Here is a 14,646-nt window from a genome sequence, read left to right on the forward strand (position 1 = left end):
TTGCTGCTTCTAGCCGGCCCGTGGGCACAGAGCAAACCGACTCTGACAGCAGTTGGGGAGACTGCAGTGGGCAGTTAGAAAACAGCCTGATTTCTGAGTAGCCAAAACCAGTTTCCCATACTGGGTATCAGAAATAATTGAGTTAGCAGATCTTTCTGGGGTATGAACTCCTTGTCAGTTCTGGACGTTGAGTGTCTGGGGAAGGAGATTCTATGAAGAATTCTCCTTCTTTCCTCCCCAAGTTCATTTCCAGGCAGAGATAGCATCACGTCTCTTTGTTTCTCCCTTCACCGTGATCTGCAGGTTGGTGAAATGAACTTCCCCTAAAATACCCCTTTGGCATAATATCCCCTGGGCCTAAATGTCAGAGGCACCCCCTTGCCCACCTATTGATGGGGCCTCCAACCTTATCTTGATGTATTTAAAAGTACATCAAGTATTTAAAGTTGGCGGCTGTAAGAAAGAGAGACTTCAGTGGCTTAAATGAGGTAAACGTTTATTGCTCAGTAGTGATGCAGGCTTGGGGTGGGGCATCTCTGCTCCATTCGGACCCTGGTCCCTTCCAACGCCTTCCTCCGTCCTTTGCTACGGTGTATTCCACTACCGTGGCCATCTTGCAGCCTATGGCAAGAGGAAGGAAGAGAGGAAAGGGAGGGAGGCAGTTTTCTCAGGGAAATGATGTAAAAGTGAGGCATACTGGCCATAATGTAGTCACGTGACCACGCCTGGCACAAGGGATGCTGGGAAGTGGAGTCTGTGGTTGGGCAGCCATGTGCCAGCTGAAACTCCATGCCTGTGACGGAAGAGGAGCACGGATTTGGGGACCCTCCAGGGGCCTCCTTAGCCGGCATTCTGTGCCCTCCAAGGTCTCTTTCCAGGTTCCTCTCTGTTAGCACTTTGGGATCTCTTTGCCCCTGCCTTGGTCCCCCCAGAGTTCCAGATGGACCTGTGTGGTCCCTGGCTCTGAGGACTCCTCCCAGCAGGGACCTTGCCTATCCCTGTCCTCAGCCTCTTTATCTTCGCCGTCCTCCCAGGCCCATCTTGCTTCTCCCTGGTCCTTTCCTGACCACATCACCCTGAACCCCATGGAGGTTCAGTGAACCTCATGCACACCTAACATCTTGGTCATTTAGCATAGATGACCAGGTAGCATTTGGGAACTGTTCCCATCTATTCTCACATCCTGAGCTAGAGAGGGTGCTCTCAGAATCCTCTGCCCCTGGTGGAGCTCACATTGCATTGGTCACCTGTTCTGCAAGCATTTACTGAGCACCTACTGTGTGCCAGAGAGTGCAGTAGGTGCTGGGAATACCGTGGCAAATGCTTGATAGATGCTTGATCAAACGCTTCCTGTCCTTATGGAAGGGGCATTCTTGTGGAGGAGATAAAGTAACAACTCAAGACACAAATAAATAAGGGGGGGAGGAGAGAGGCAAAAACCCAACCAAACAAAAAACCAACAAAACCCATAACAAAACCAGATGTCAGCTAGGGCCGTGTGAGCTGAGTGAGTCCTTTTCACCTCGCTGAGCCCCAAGCCCCTGTTCTGTGAAATGGTCATCTGTGTGTGCTCCTGCCAGCCTTGTTCTGGCACACTCGCCAGAGGGAAGCCATCGACCAGGTTGTGTTGGGTTTCTGTCTGCTCACAGATGTGCCCCCAGTGGTGCATTGAGATTTTGGGGGTGCGAGGGAGGCAGGTGCAGGTTCTGTCTGTGGGAAGGAAGGGGGGCGTTCCCAAGGGAGCTCCCGCATTTGCCAGCTCACGCACCACAACCCCCCGTCGCTCTCCCAGGGCTCCAACCTCACGGACATCTGCACCCAGCTCCTCCTGCAAGGGACTTTGTTAAAGATCTCCGCGGGCAATATCCAGGAGAGAGCCTTCTTCCTCTTTGACAACCTCCTTGTCTATTGCAAGCGGAAATCCAGGTGAGTTGCTGGGGAGACTGGGACAGGGCTGCCCGGGTGGGCTGGGAGGCTGGGACAGGGCTGCCTGGGTGGGCCAGGAGGCTGGGATTGGGTTGAACTCTTGACATAGGCTTGTCACTTCCGTCTCTAGGCCTCCCTTTTCTCTTCTTAGTTGAGGGATTTGTTCTAGATCAGCACTACCCAAGAACATAAGTTATTTTAAATTTTCTGGTAGTCACATTAAAAAGAGCAAAAGAAATAGGTGGAATGAATTTAAATAACATATTTCATTTACCCCAATATATCCCCAAATATTATTATTTCAACTTAATCAACTTAAAAAATTTATTAAATAGGTATTTTGCATTCTTTTTTTTAAATTTATGTCTGTGTTGGGTCTTCGTTTCAGTGGGAGGGCTTTCTCTAGTTGTGGCAAGTGGGGGCCACTCCTCATCGCGGTGCGCGGGCCTCTGACTATCGCGGCCCCTCCTGTTGCGGAGCACAGGCTCCAGATGCGCAGGCTCAGTAGTTGTGGCTCACGGGGCTAGTTGCTCCACGGCATGTGGGACCTTCCCAGACCAGGGCTCGAACCCGTGTCCCCTGCATTGGCAGGCAGGTTCTCAACCACTGCGCCACCAGGGAAGCCCTGCATTCTTTTTAAAAAATTTACACTAAAGCTACAAAATCTGGTGTGTATGTTACACTTAGAGCACATCTCAATTTGTACTAGGCACCTTTTAAGTGCTCAGTAGCCACCTGTGGCTTGTGGCTGCCACAGTGGACAGTGTAGGTCGAGACGGTCCTGGAAGTTTGGAGAGTCTTTGTGCCACCAGAGTCCTGTGATTCTAAGATCCAAAGGTAGATGGTTTGAGGGGAGGGAAGTCCTCACCTGTTAAGTTTTTTGAGGGAAAGATAGTATCTTTGTCATCTTTGTGTCTTTCACTGGAGCTTCTTAAACTTTGTAGAGTGAACGGATGGGTGGATGAGTGGTAGACTGATGCGGATGTATGTATGGTTGGATGTGTGGGCAAATGGGAGGAGGGATAGATGGGTAGTTGCAGATTTGGGAGATGAATGGGAGTGATTGTGGATGTGTGTATGAATTGATTCGTGGATGGATGAACGAGTAGATGAATGAGTGAGCAGTCAAGTGGTTGGAGGTTTAGGAGATGGCTGGATGGAGGGGTAGATGGAAAGTTGGGGGAATCTGTGAATGTTTGGGTAGTTGGAGAAATGGAAATGAAGACATGATGAGCTGGCAGAGGTTGTATTTACTTATTTATTTAAATATTTATTTATTTATTTTTATTTGGTTGTGCCGGGTCTTAGTTATGTCTCGCAGGCTCCTTAGTTGTGGGATCTAGTTCCCTGACCAGGGATTGCACCCAGGCCCCCTGCATTGGGAGCGCAGAGTCTTAACCACTGCACTACCGTGGAAGTCCCTAGGCGAGGTGTATTTAAATGAAAGGTGTGTTGGGGTCTTTCTGTATGGTTTGTTGAGTGAATGGGTGGATGGATGGATGGTTGGATGGTGATAAAATTGGGGGGCTGAGTGGGTGGTGGAGGTTTGGAGATTAGTGGATGGATGATCAGTTGGATGGGTGTGTTGAAGGATGATTGGTTGATAGTTGCCAGGGTGGTTGGACTCTGGTATGGGAGGTTGGTTGATAGGATGGTTGAGTTGATGGATAGGTGGATGAATGATTGGAGAGACTAAAAGTTAGGAGATGGAGGGGTAGGGGCACGAGTGGATGGTTGGATGCACGAGTGGGTGGGTAGATTGGTGGACCAAGAGAATTCTTGCCTTTCAGTTTTCTCGCTGGGGAGGTAGAGGACGACGGACCAGTGCAGCCCTTTTTGAATCAAGCTTCCTGTTATTTTGTTTTAGGGGTGAAATGGTGACTTTCCAGAGGCTTCTTTACTCTTTTATCTAGCAAAAGTTAGGGCCGAGGGGAGGTCCAGATCCTGGGTCCTACTGTCAGCATCACCTCCAACTTCCATTGTGGCTCTGGGCTTGTCACTTACTGTCTGTCTGAGCCTCGTTTTCCTTGTCTGATTCTGCTGGCCTCCTAAGGTGGTGGTGAGGAAACTTTCCACAGGATGAATGAGGGCTTTCCGTGTGAGTGTGAGGAAGCTTCTCCTTGTCTTCCTCCTCCAGCCTGACCTCTCTGAGCCTCCGTTTTCTCTTCTGTAAAATGGGGTTGATAAACCCCTTCTTACAGTAGCGTTTGCTTAAGAGCCAAGCTCCTTACTGTTGAATCCCTGCGCAGCCATTTCTCTAGCTCTGTGACTTTGCCTCTCTTTGCTTCAGTTTCCTCATCTGTAAACTAGGATGAATTATCATGTATCTTGTACCATGTACAAGGGCAAACATGTTAAGTGTGCCTGGCACATAGTAAGTGCCCAGAATAAGGAGTAGCTGCTATTACTGTTAACTTACCTCCACATGTGACGTGTTCCTATTCAGTGCGATCCCACGGGTGCAGCACCTGGCACATAGTAGGTGCTTTAGCCACAGGCCCCTCCCCTTCCCCCCTTTCCTCCCTGTTCTGGGACTTGGTCCTTCTGCTCAGAGGCCTCCATCTCCCTCTTTCACCATCTCTGAGTGGCTGGGTCAGTGTGTCTCTTTCTCATTTGATATTTTATTCCCGTTAGTCTGTCTGCATCTGTCTCATGTCCTCCTATCCCCCCATCAATGCCCCCTTCTCCTTCCTCCTTGCTTCTTGCCTGTTCTCACTGGAGCCATCCTGAGAGTCCTTCTTCGGCAATGCCAAGGCCACTGCCAGCGTCCACCCCTAGCCCTTCCCCACCACCCGCCGTGGGCTGTCTGAAGCAGGCACTTTTCCCAGAACACTGGGGTTTAGAAAGCAGAATGTCCCTTCAGGCCTCTGTGACCTCCCAGCCTGGGACACGTTTGCTCAGCCTTCAGCCACCCTGTCGTGGGCCCTTCCTCCATTGGAGCAGTAGCAGCTGATGCCAGTTGTACTGGACACGCAGTGGGTCGTCTAGGGCGCACACACTCTTGTAAGGCCGTTTCCTGCCTCAGGCCTGCAAATGAGCTGGGCTGGCTAGAAGGAGAGGGCACCTCTGTCGCCTGGGAGAACCTGGCAGGTGGCCTCCGTCCCTGCTCTGGGTCAGGAGCCAGAGGGCTGGGCTCTGAGAGGTCTCAGAGGGATTGGGCAATGGTGGATGGAACTCTCAGCCTGGCTCTGATGTAGTCACAGGAAACGCCTGACGCTGGTAGGTGTCTGTCTACGGTCGTGTCTTTGCCTAGGTCATGCCAGGCACTGCCTGTCCGGGTTGTGGGTCAGGGGAGGTCTCTGACTCAGAGTGCTTCTGGTCTGATTCAAAAGCAGAGACTCCTTGGATGTCAGAAGTGAAAGGGAGAGTTTTAAAAACACACCTCCCCATTCTTCAGAAGGCGAAACTGAGACACAGAAGAGCTAAGTCTCATGTATCTCGACTGCTTGTTTAACATCTTAGAGGCGTCAGCAGCGTGTAGTGGTTAAAGACTCAGAGACGCTGCTGCTTGCAAGCTGTGTGACCTTGGGCAAGTTATGTCAGCTCTTTGTGCCTCTGTTGTCCTGTCTGTTTAATGGGGATGAAAGCAGTCTCCATCTCATGAGGTGGTTTTTATAGATTAAGATAAAACATGTAACATAGTTAGAATGATGCCTGGCACATGGTATGTAAGGTAGCAGAAATCTAAATCTGTATCTTCCCTTGGGTGTGTCACAGACAACTTACACTTAACTTGGGTCTAAAACAAGACTCTTCATTTTCATTGTAACTCCTGCTCCAAACTTTTCCTCCTTGAGTCGTCGTCATTCCCAGTAAATGGCACCATCATTTACCTAGGATCTCAGGCCAGAATCTTAGTTGTCCTTGACTCTGACCTGCCTCACCCCCCATCACCAGCAAGTGCTTTGCATTCTCTCATCAAACGTTGGTCAGAACCTCAATGTAATTACGATAAAAATTCCAGGAGGGAGGTTGTGTGTATATGTACGTAAATGATTTTAAAATTTACATGGAAACAGAAAGAGACAAAAATAGCTAAGACAGTTTTGAAGAAGAACAAAGCTGGAGGACTTTTATTACTGATACCACGGCTTACTATAAAGCTATAGGAATTAAGACAACGTAGTATTGGTGTAGAAACAGACAAAAAGATGAATGGAGTAGTGAGTCCAGAAGCAGACGTATATGGAAGCAGTCATTTGAATTTCAACAGAAGCACAGTAAATGAAGTTCAATAAAGGGTGCTTGGTCAGTTTGATATCCAGTGGGAAAAATGAGTCTTGACCCCTTACTTCACACAGTATACAAAAGTCATCCTCAGATGGATTATTGATTTAACTGTGAAAGATAAAACAATAAAGCTTCTAGAAGAAGGCATAGGAGGCTATCTTCATGATCTGGGGGTAAGCAAAGATTTCTTAAATTGGACAGAAAGTATAATTATAAAGGAAAAATAGATTTATCAGACTACCTTAAAATTAAGGACTTCTGTTCATCAAAAGACACCAAGATGAGAGTAAAAAGGCAAGGCACAGAGGAGAAGATCTTTGCAATCCACTTTGCAAAGGACTCATATCCAAAATATGTAGGCCAAATTTGGCCCTCTGCCTATTTTTATAAATAAAGTTTTATTGGCACACAGCCATGCCCATTCATTTTTGTGTTGTCTGTGGATGCTCTCATGCCTCAAGGGCTGAGTTAAGTAGTTGTAACAGAGACCATATGGCCCACACAATTGAAAATGTTTACTCTCTGGCCCTCTTTCAGACAAAGTTTGCTGAGCCCTGCTATAAATCATTAAGAAAAAGACAGACAACCCAACAGAAAAATGGTCAAGGGACAGTCATTTCACAAGTGGAAGACACCAGATGGCCAATAAACATGAAAAAGTTCTCGACCTCATTGCTCATCAGGGAAATACAGATGAAATCTTTATTAGAGACACTCCTCTCTGCCGCCAGAATGGCCAAAATGAGCAATTCAATACCAGTTATGGAGGATGTGGAGCAACTGGAATGTCCCTATGCTGCTAGGGGTGGGAGAATTGATACGGCTTGGCAGTATCTACCAAAGCCGATCGTATGCATCCCTTATAACTGAGCAATTCAACTCCTAGGTAGATAACCCGAAGAAATGCACACATATGTTCTTCATAAGACATGTGCCAGAACATTCACAGCAGCACCAAACTGGAAGCAACCCAAATGTCTATCACCATCACCCTGTGTGATTCCATGTATGTGAAATTCCAAAACAGGCAGAGTGAATCCATGAGTTTAGACGTCAGGGTAGTGGTTACCCTTGCAGGGGGTAGTGACCAGAAGGGGGCGTGATGAAGGGCTTTGGGGGTACCTTCTGCCCTCCTGTATTGGAAGGTATATTCTCAGAGACTTTGTTTTGTTCCCTGCTGCAGACCTAGCACCTAGAATAGTGCTTGGTGCTCAGTAGGTATTTTCTTGAGTGCCTGTTGAATGCATGGGTGAGTGACTCCCGTGGTCCCAACTTGGTATCCTTCCCATATGAAGCACTGGTCAGATTGTTTGTTGAATGACTAAATGGGTGAGCAAGAGAATTCACCTGAATGAATGAATGAATGGTGGGTAGGTAGGTGTAAGTGGATGGATGGATGGACTTCCTACTCCACGTTCCTTTCCATTCTGGTTTTATTTCAGGAAGTTCCTGTTTGTTAGACACCCTGAGAGTCTCTACCCATTTTCTAGCCTAGAAGAGTGGGTTTCTGTAGCTTCTTGTTGGTTTCACATCCACATCTCCTGTTGGCTCAGAAGTAGCTCTGGGAGGTCAGCAAAGGCTATTAGCCCATTTTCCACATGAGGAAGCTGTGGCTGAGAGTGGAAAAGTGACTTGCTCAAGTCACCCAACCACCAGCCAAAATGCCATACTTCTGACCTGGTTCCCGCACTTCTCCTGTCCCCGGGCGCCCTTCTGTGTTACTGCCTTGCTTCCCTTTGCTCTGTTGAAGACAGTTGAGCCCCAAGGAGAGGAGGCATAGGGGACATTGACTTCCCACTGTCTTTCAGGGTCACTGGGAGCAAGAAATCCACCAAGAGGACCAAATCCATCAACGGCTCCCTGTATATCTTCCGGGGTCGAATCAACACTGAAGTCATGGAGGTGGAGAACGTGGAGGATGGGACAGGTAGGTCCCCACCTGTGTCCTGCCTGAGCCCAGCCCCCCTGCTCCACAGCACAGTCTCTGCTGCGGTTCACCGGTGTTTTCCTTTGATCGGGAAAGATAACCTGTCCACAGAAAAGTGCCTAAAACATATGCACATAAAGCAAACCCCTGGGTGGTCACCATTCAGGTTAAGAAATAAACTGCTGCCTGCACCCCAGAAGCCCCTCACACGCCCCTCCCTGGCCACAGTGCCTCCTTCCCCCCAGAAGTAACAACTCTCTGAATTTTGTGATGATTATTTTCTTGCTTTTTAAACATATTTTTACCTCCTAAATGTGCATTGCTAAACATTTAAGTTAAATTTTCTGTTTTTGAACCTTATTTAAATGGTTATATGATTACAAATACATATAAAAGTATATATATGTGTTTATTATTATTATTGCTTCTCACTGTGTTTCTCTGGGTAGCACTGGCCCAGAATGTGGATTCTTTTTTTTTTTTAATTGAGGTTTAGTTGATTTACAACATTCTATTAGTTTCAGGTGTACAACATAGTGATTCAATATTTGTATAGATTGTACTCCATTTAGTTACTGCAAAATAGTGGCTGTATTCCCCTGCGCTGTACAATATATCCGTGTTGCTTATCTATTTTATACGTAGTAGTTTGTATCTCTTAATCCCATACCCCTATTTTGTCCCTTCCCCCTTCCCTCTCCCCACTGGTAACCACTAGTTTGTTCTCTATATTATGTAAATGGTCATAAAATATACTGTACATTCTTTTGCATCTTGCTTCTTTCACTCAACCCCATGGTGGTGAGTGTCATCCGTGTTTCTGCATGTAGCTCTCTGTAGCTTGTCGGTTTCCATTGCTGTGTAGTTTTCTCTTGCACAGATAGTCCCCAGTTTACCCATTCCTTTTGTGAGGGACATTTGGGTTGTTTCTGTTGTTCACCATTATAAACAGTGATCCTGTGAGTATTCTTGTGTGTACACCTCTTGGTGTATTTGTCCTTGAGCTTGTCCAGGACAGGGGTTCTGAATTGGTTTTAAGCCACAGACCCCTTTGGCAGTCTCACAAAACCTGTGGACCCCTCCTCAGATTCAGGGTATAGCTGGCTGCAACATTCCTGGATAATGTCAGCCTGTTTTCAGAGAGGTCTGCCAATTCCCATCCCAGCCAACACTTTGTAAGGGCCCGTGACTTGGCATCATCAGGCTTACACTAGGGTTTTATGTAGCCCAAGTGCCAGAATGAGATGGGCAGGGAGGCATCAGGTGTCTCCCTTTGCAATTGAGGGGTTGGGAGGTTCTTTGCTTGAGGTCTTCGTTACCCACCAGAGAATAGATAGGAGAGGGAGCATCTGGAGGATAGTAAGTTCACCTCCCAAATCCTGAGGCCATTGATGCCTCTGCCGCCCTGTCTTTCTGGAGGAGGAAGGGCTGGTCCTGTGACCTCACTCGTAAGCATATAATGATGAATGTTGGGCTGTACGGCTGAGCTCTTGCTGACCCCGCTTTGCCTCCTTCCCTTGCCAGCGGATTATCACAGCAATGGCTACACCGTCACCAACGGCTGGAAGATCCACAACACGGCCAAGAATAAGTGGTTTGTCTGCATGGCCAAGACAGCGGAGGAGAAGCAGAAGTGGCTGGATGCCATTATCCGTGAGCGGGAGCAGCGCGAGAGTGAGTGGCTGGGCGCTTTGCCCGGATCCCTGGAGCGTGTATGGCTTCCTGCAGTCTGGTCCCTTCTGTAGAGTGAGCTGTGTCTAGGGGAGGGTGGGTAGGGTCCTTTCCAGAAAGGTCAGAGCTACAGAAAGCAGGTCTTTGAAGCGGCAGGGAGCTCTGGGACTGTTATAAATTGACGGGATCTCAGCTCATCTGGTTTAGCCCACCAGACAGATGGGGAAACTGAGGCCCCGTGGAAGGGAATTGCCCAAGGTCATGCCAATGTAGTTGATCGTCCTGAGAGTCTTTGCTTCCTCCACCCTTGAGGGTTAGTAGTCAAGATGCTCCCTACGAGCCTCTGTCCCCTCCACGCTTCTGTTCCCTTCACCTGGGGTTCTTTTTGTTTGACATTCACCAAGTCATTGGGAGGAGGGTCCGTGGGGGCTGCCCCTAACTGTCGTCATGAATGCTTGGGCCCAGGCACTTCTGAGGCCCCTTGCGTTAGGAAGTGCAGAGCTGGGTGATAGTTGGGTGCAGTTTGGTGGTGGGAAACTCTGAACTGCTGTACAGAGACCGCCGTGCTTGGAAGGGGAGGCCGTGATGTGTTTGGGGGTGAGTTGCTTCAGCTTTCCAGACCTCAGTGATGTGGCCTGGTAAATGGGGATAAAGCTCCTGCTACAGAGGGTTGTAATGCTGCTAAATGAGGTTCGGATTTGATTATAAATACTTGCAGATTTGACTCATGATCCTAAAAATGGTACCTACCTCCCAGCTTTACAGAGGAGAAAACAGAGGCCCAGCTTCCTCCATATCTATATTCTGTTCTCTTGAAATCACTACTTGGATGAGTCGTGGACATCTCACACTTACCATATCTAATCAGAATTCTTAATTTCCACCCTGTCTTCTGCCCCAAACCCACTCATTCCCTTGACTTCCCCATCTCAGTAAGTGGCTCCTTCAGTCATCCAGGAGCTCAGATTGAAACTGTCGGTGTCACCCTGATGTCTCCCAACTCCCCACACTCAGCAGATCAAGTCCCTTCAAGTCCACTTACATGCCAAGTCCATCCGCTTCTGTCCTCTCCCCGCTTCCATCCATCCAAGTACAGGTCACCATCATCTCTCAGGAATGAGTATGGGCCCAGCATGGCCAGGTCCATTGAATTTTTTTTTTTTGAGAAGTTAGACATCAGGATTTTTAGGTGACATGTCTTGATTTTAAATGTTGCATCAAAATTTATTAAAATGCCATTAGGCCAGGTAAACAACTGAACTTAGCCCCTGCTGGGGCAGGTTTATGACTTCTGACACGGATCAGGGCTGGGTGTGTGGTCAGGACTGGGGGTGGGGATCAGGGGTGTGGCCTGGCCTGGGTGGGGCTGATCAGTATCTTTGTGGTCGGAATGGATGGCTGTGGTCAGGGCTGGACATAGGTGATCATGAGTGGAATGTGGCCTGCGTAGGCCTTGGTTGTCAGAATCGGGGTATCACCCAAACCCTGAGCTCAGGGCTGAGTTTCCAGGGGTGGTACATGCTGTGGTCAAGAGCACAGATCTGGAGCCAAGCTTAAGGGTCTAAATCCTGGTTCCACTACTTCTAGACGGGCAACCTTGGACAGGAACTTCATTTCTATGGACCTCAGTTTCTTCAGCTGTAAAATGGGGATAATGGAACTTGCCTTGTAGGCTTCCTGTGAGGACTAAGTGGCATAGAGTAGGCACTATAAAAGCATTTGCTATTATTATTTGTCATTGCTCTTATTGTCAGGATTGGATGGGGTCCAGGTAGAAAATATGGGGCAGTGATTGGGATCATAGTTCTGTGTGAATTGTCTAGAGAAACGGGGATATTTCCATCCCTGGCCTGGAAGGAAGGTCTCCATAGGTTTTCTGATAACCTCAGAATTTGGAAACCCATTCTCAGGTTGAAGGGTCGACTGCTTATTACCCTGGGACTTAGCCTCTCTGGACCTCAGCTTTGCAATCTGTGAAATGGGGGACTTACCCACCCTCCTCTACAAGGTCTTGTGTGGGGTCACTGGCAGGTGCCTAGAACAGTGTCCGACATGCAGGGCGTGCTCTGTGGGTGACCGCTGGCCGTGGCGGTAGTTGGGGGCAGCGGGGGGAAAGGCTTTCAGGAACCACATGCCCGCCTGCTCTGTTCCCCAGTGCTGGGGCTGACCGTGTCCCCTCCGCAGGCCTGAAGCTGGGCATGGAACGCGACGCCTACGTCATGATCGCGGAGAAGGGGGAGAAGCTTTACCACATGATGACGAGCAAGAAGGCGAACCTGATCAAGGACCGTCGGAGAAAGCTGAGCACCGTCCCCAAGTGCTTCCTTGGCAAGTGAGTGACCCCATCCTGGCCTCCGCTGTGTCCCTGGGTCTCGGCTGGAGGCTGGAGGTGGGCGGGCCATCTGCACCCACGTGGCTTTTCCCAGCCCTGCCCCTTCTGCCACAAGCCCTCCTGGGCAGAGCCACTAAAGCACCTCGAATCCTTGTGGAACAGCCCTTGGAGATCAAGGATAGTGGGGTGCCCATATCAGGGCTTTCAAATGTTTTGACCACAACTCACTGCAAAATGTAAGTTTTATATTGTGACCTGGTGCACACATTCATGTAATATATGACTGAAGCCAAAGTTTCACAAAATGTACTGTGCTTGTTACACTCTGAAAATACCTGTCTATTCTGTTCTATTCTATTCTACTCATTTCTTCATTCATTTCAAAAATAGTGCTGAGTGAAACCCATGAAATTGATTTCACAAACTGTGAGCGGGTTTTCCACCATGGATTGAAAAACGCTGCTCTAGCATTCAAGCAAAGAGAAGCCCCTATAGATATGTCAAGCAGAAAGGTATTTAATGCAGGGAGTTGATTTCAAAGATTTTGGAAGAGCAAATGTAGACCTTTGAATTAGCCTATTTGGACTGTCATAACAAAATATCACAGTCTTGGCAGCTTAAACAACAGAAATTAATTTTCTCATAGTTCTAGAGGCTAGAAGTCTGAGATCAAGATGTTGGCTGGGTTGGTGTCTGGGGAGGCCTCCCTTCCTGAGATACACAAGGGGAAGGGGAGGTCCATATGGTTTCAGTACTTTGGGCTTCCAATATCTCTGTCTGGGAATTACATTATTTCCTAATAATAAAACATTATTACCCCCGCCCCTGTTTTATAACCAAGGATCAAAGGGTCAGAGCACAGGTGAGATGGGATTGGATCCTAAACCCAGGTTTAAATCTCATTCACCTGGGGGAGGGGGCTGGGGATTGGGAGAAGCAGGAGAAATGCATTCCTTGTAAAACCATCAGGCTGTTTCCAGGCCCTACTGTGTGTTAGACCTAGTGGTCGGTGCTCTGGAGAGGGTAGGGGAATGCCCAGGGCTCCTGACCGCACGAAGCTTGTGGGGAGAGAAGCTCGCCTGTGAGGCTGGGATTTTGTTGAGAATTTATTAACTTACACCCCACCCGCTTCCCAAAAGATTTTGAAGAGTCCTGGGGTAAAAGCGGCTGTAATTATTATATTGCCATAGACCAGGTGAGAGGTGCCATGGACTAGGGTAGTCACCGTGGAGATGGGGGCAAGTAGTTGTATTCTGGGTCATGTGGAAGGTGACAGCATTGGCTGATGGGGTGGAGAAAAAGGGAATTAAGGATCTTGAGCACCTGGAAGGGCTGGAGTGCTGATTGCTGCCAAAGGGGAGACAGAGGCAGGTTTCAGAGGGTGGAAGTAGAGCCCAGAGGCTCCATTTGGATGCTTACACTGAGCCAGGCTCCCGGACAGAGATGTCGACTTGTTAGTTGGATATGAAATCTTGACTCGGGGAGAAAAGTCTGGCTGGGAGACCTAAGTGCAGGGGACGTGGGCATTTAGATGGTTTTCAGAGCCATGAGACTGAATGAAATCTGCAGGGGGATGGGTAGAGAGATGGATGAGGCAGGGACTGGGCTCTGGGGAGGAGGAGGAAGCAGCAAAGGAGACAGAGAGGGAGTGGGCAGAGAGGTGGGAGGCATGCTGGCGAGTGCAGTGATCTGGCAGCCAGCTGAGGGAAGATGAGGTCGAGATGCCCAGGAGACGTTCGCATATTGAACAGATGTTGGATGGACAGCTGGAGAGCAGTGTGAAGCCGGGGGCAGGGGGCCGGGGGAGCTGATTGGTCATGGCTTGGGGCAGCAGGCAGGGGATTTGGGGGTGGTTGGGCCCCTGGAGTTGGCCTGGATGCCTTGGAGTCAGGCTGCCCTTTTGCCCTCAGGGTTAGTTGACCCCAGCTCCATGTTCCCTGGGAGGGTCCGTGGAGGGGAGGGTGTGGGCCCCAGACCTGTGGGAAGCAGGAAGGGGGCAGCCGGGCTGGTCTCCATCAGCTAATTCCTAATCCCTGGGCAGAAAGGAGGTTTCTCTCGAGGAGGGGTTTGCTTCCGGCCCCCCAGGGTCAGAGGACCTCCCCGCCTCTTGCCAAGCCCTTTGGAGAGCTTAGTCCAGCTGGATGGGCTAACCTGTCTGTGATTAGGGCTTCAGCAGGGTGTTCTGTCTCCTCAGGAAGGATTAGGGGAGATTTCTTTGACTGCCCATTTGAAACAGGGCCAGGATTGAAGCTTGTTTGGCAATCATTGGGCCCTTAAGGACCAGACTTCCTGCAGGAGATCGTGCTGATAAAAACTCTCCTTGGGAGGTTTTGCTCTGCACACAGCCCCGGGCTCGTGGTCCCCCTCCTTCCTGGTCAGGACCCAGCCTCCTCCAGGAGCACCCGGGCCCCCTCTGATGGAAGGAACCAACAGCCACAGAGACAAAATCGCGGAGCCTTTCTCTGCTCCAGGTGCTGCCCTGTGGCCGTGCCTTTTAATCTGTGTGCGACACTGGGAGGCAGTTTACTGCCACTGTTCCCATTTTAAGGGTGAGGACACT

The 14,646-nt window shown here is 49.2% G+C and overlaps 1 protein-coding gene across 2 annotated transcripts in view; it reads left to right on the forward strand.

Annotated features, from left to right (window-relative positions):
* Nucleotides 1-14,646, forward strand: part of PREX1 (phosphatidylinositol-3,4,5-trisphosphate dependent Rac exchange factor 1) — a 195,003-nt gene that overhangs the window by 125,454 nt on the left and 54,903 nt on the right. For both annotated transcript variants that reach the window (XM_082644314.1, XM_082644315.1), the window contains 4 exons: nucleotides 1,793-1,926; nucleotides 7,965-8,083; nucleotides 9,608-9,757; nucleotides 11,939-12,086. In XM_082644314.1, coding sequence (XP_082500440.1) covers nucleotides 1,793-1,926; nucleotides 7,965-8,083; nucleotides 9,608-9,757; nucleotides 11,939-12,086 — 551 coding nt within the window. The remainder of the gene's footprint in view (nucleotides 1-1,792; nucleotides 1,927-7,964; nucleotides 8,084-9,607; nucleotides 9,758-11,938; nucleotides 12,087-14,646) is intronic.

The sequence above is a fragment of the Mesoplodon mirus genome (genome assembly GCF_964341445.2).
Source record: "Mesoplodon mirus genome assembly, chromosome: 15".
Classification (NCBI taxonomy): domain Eukaryota; kingdom Metazoa; phylum Chordata; class Mammalia; order Artiodactyla; family Ziphiidae; genus Mesoplodon; species Mesoplodon mirus.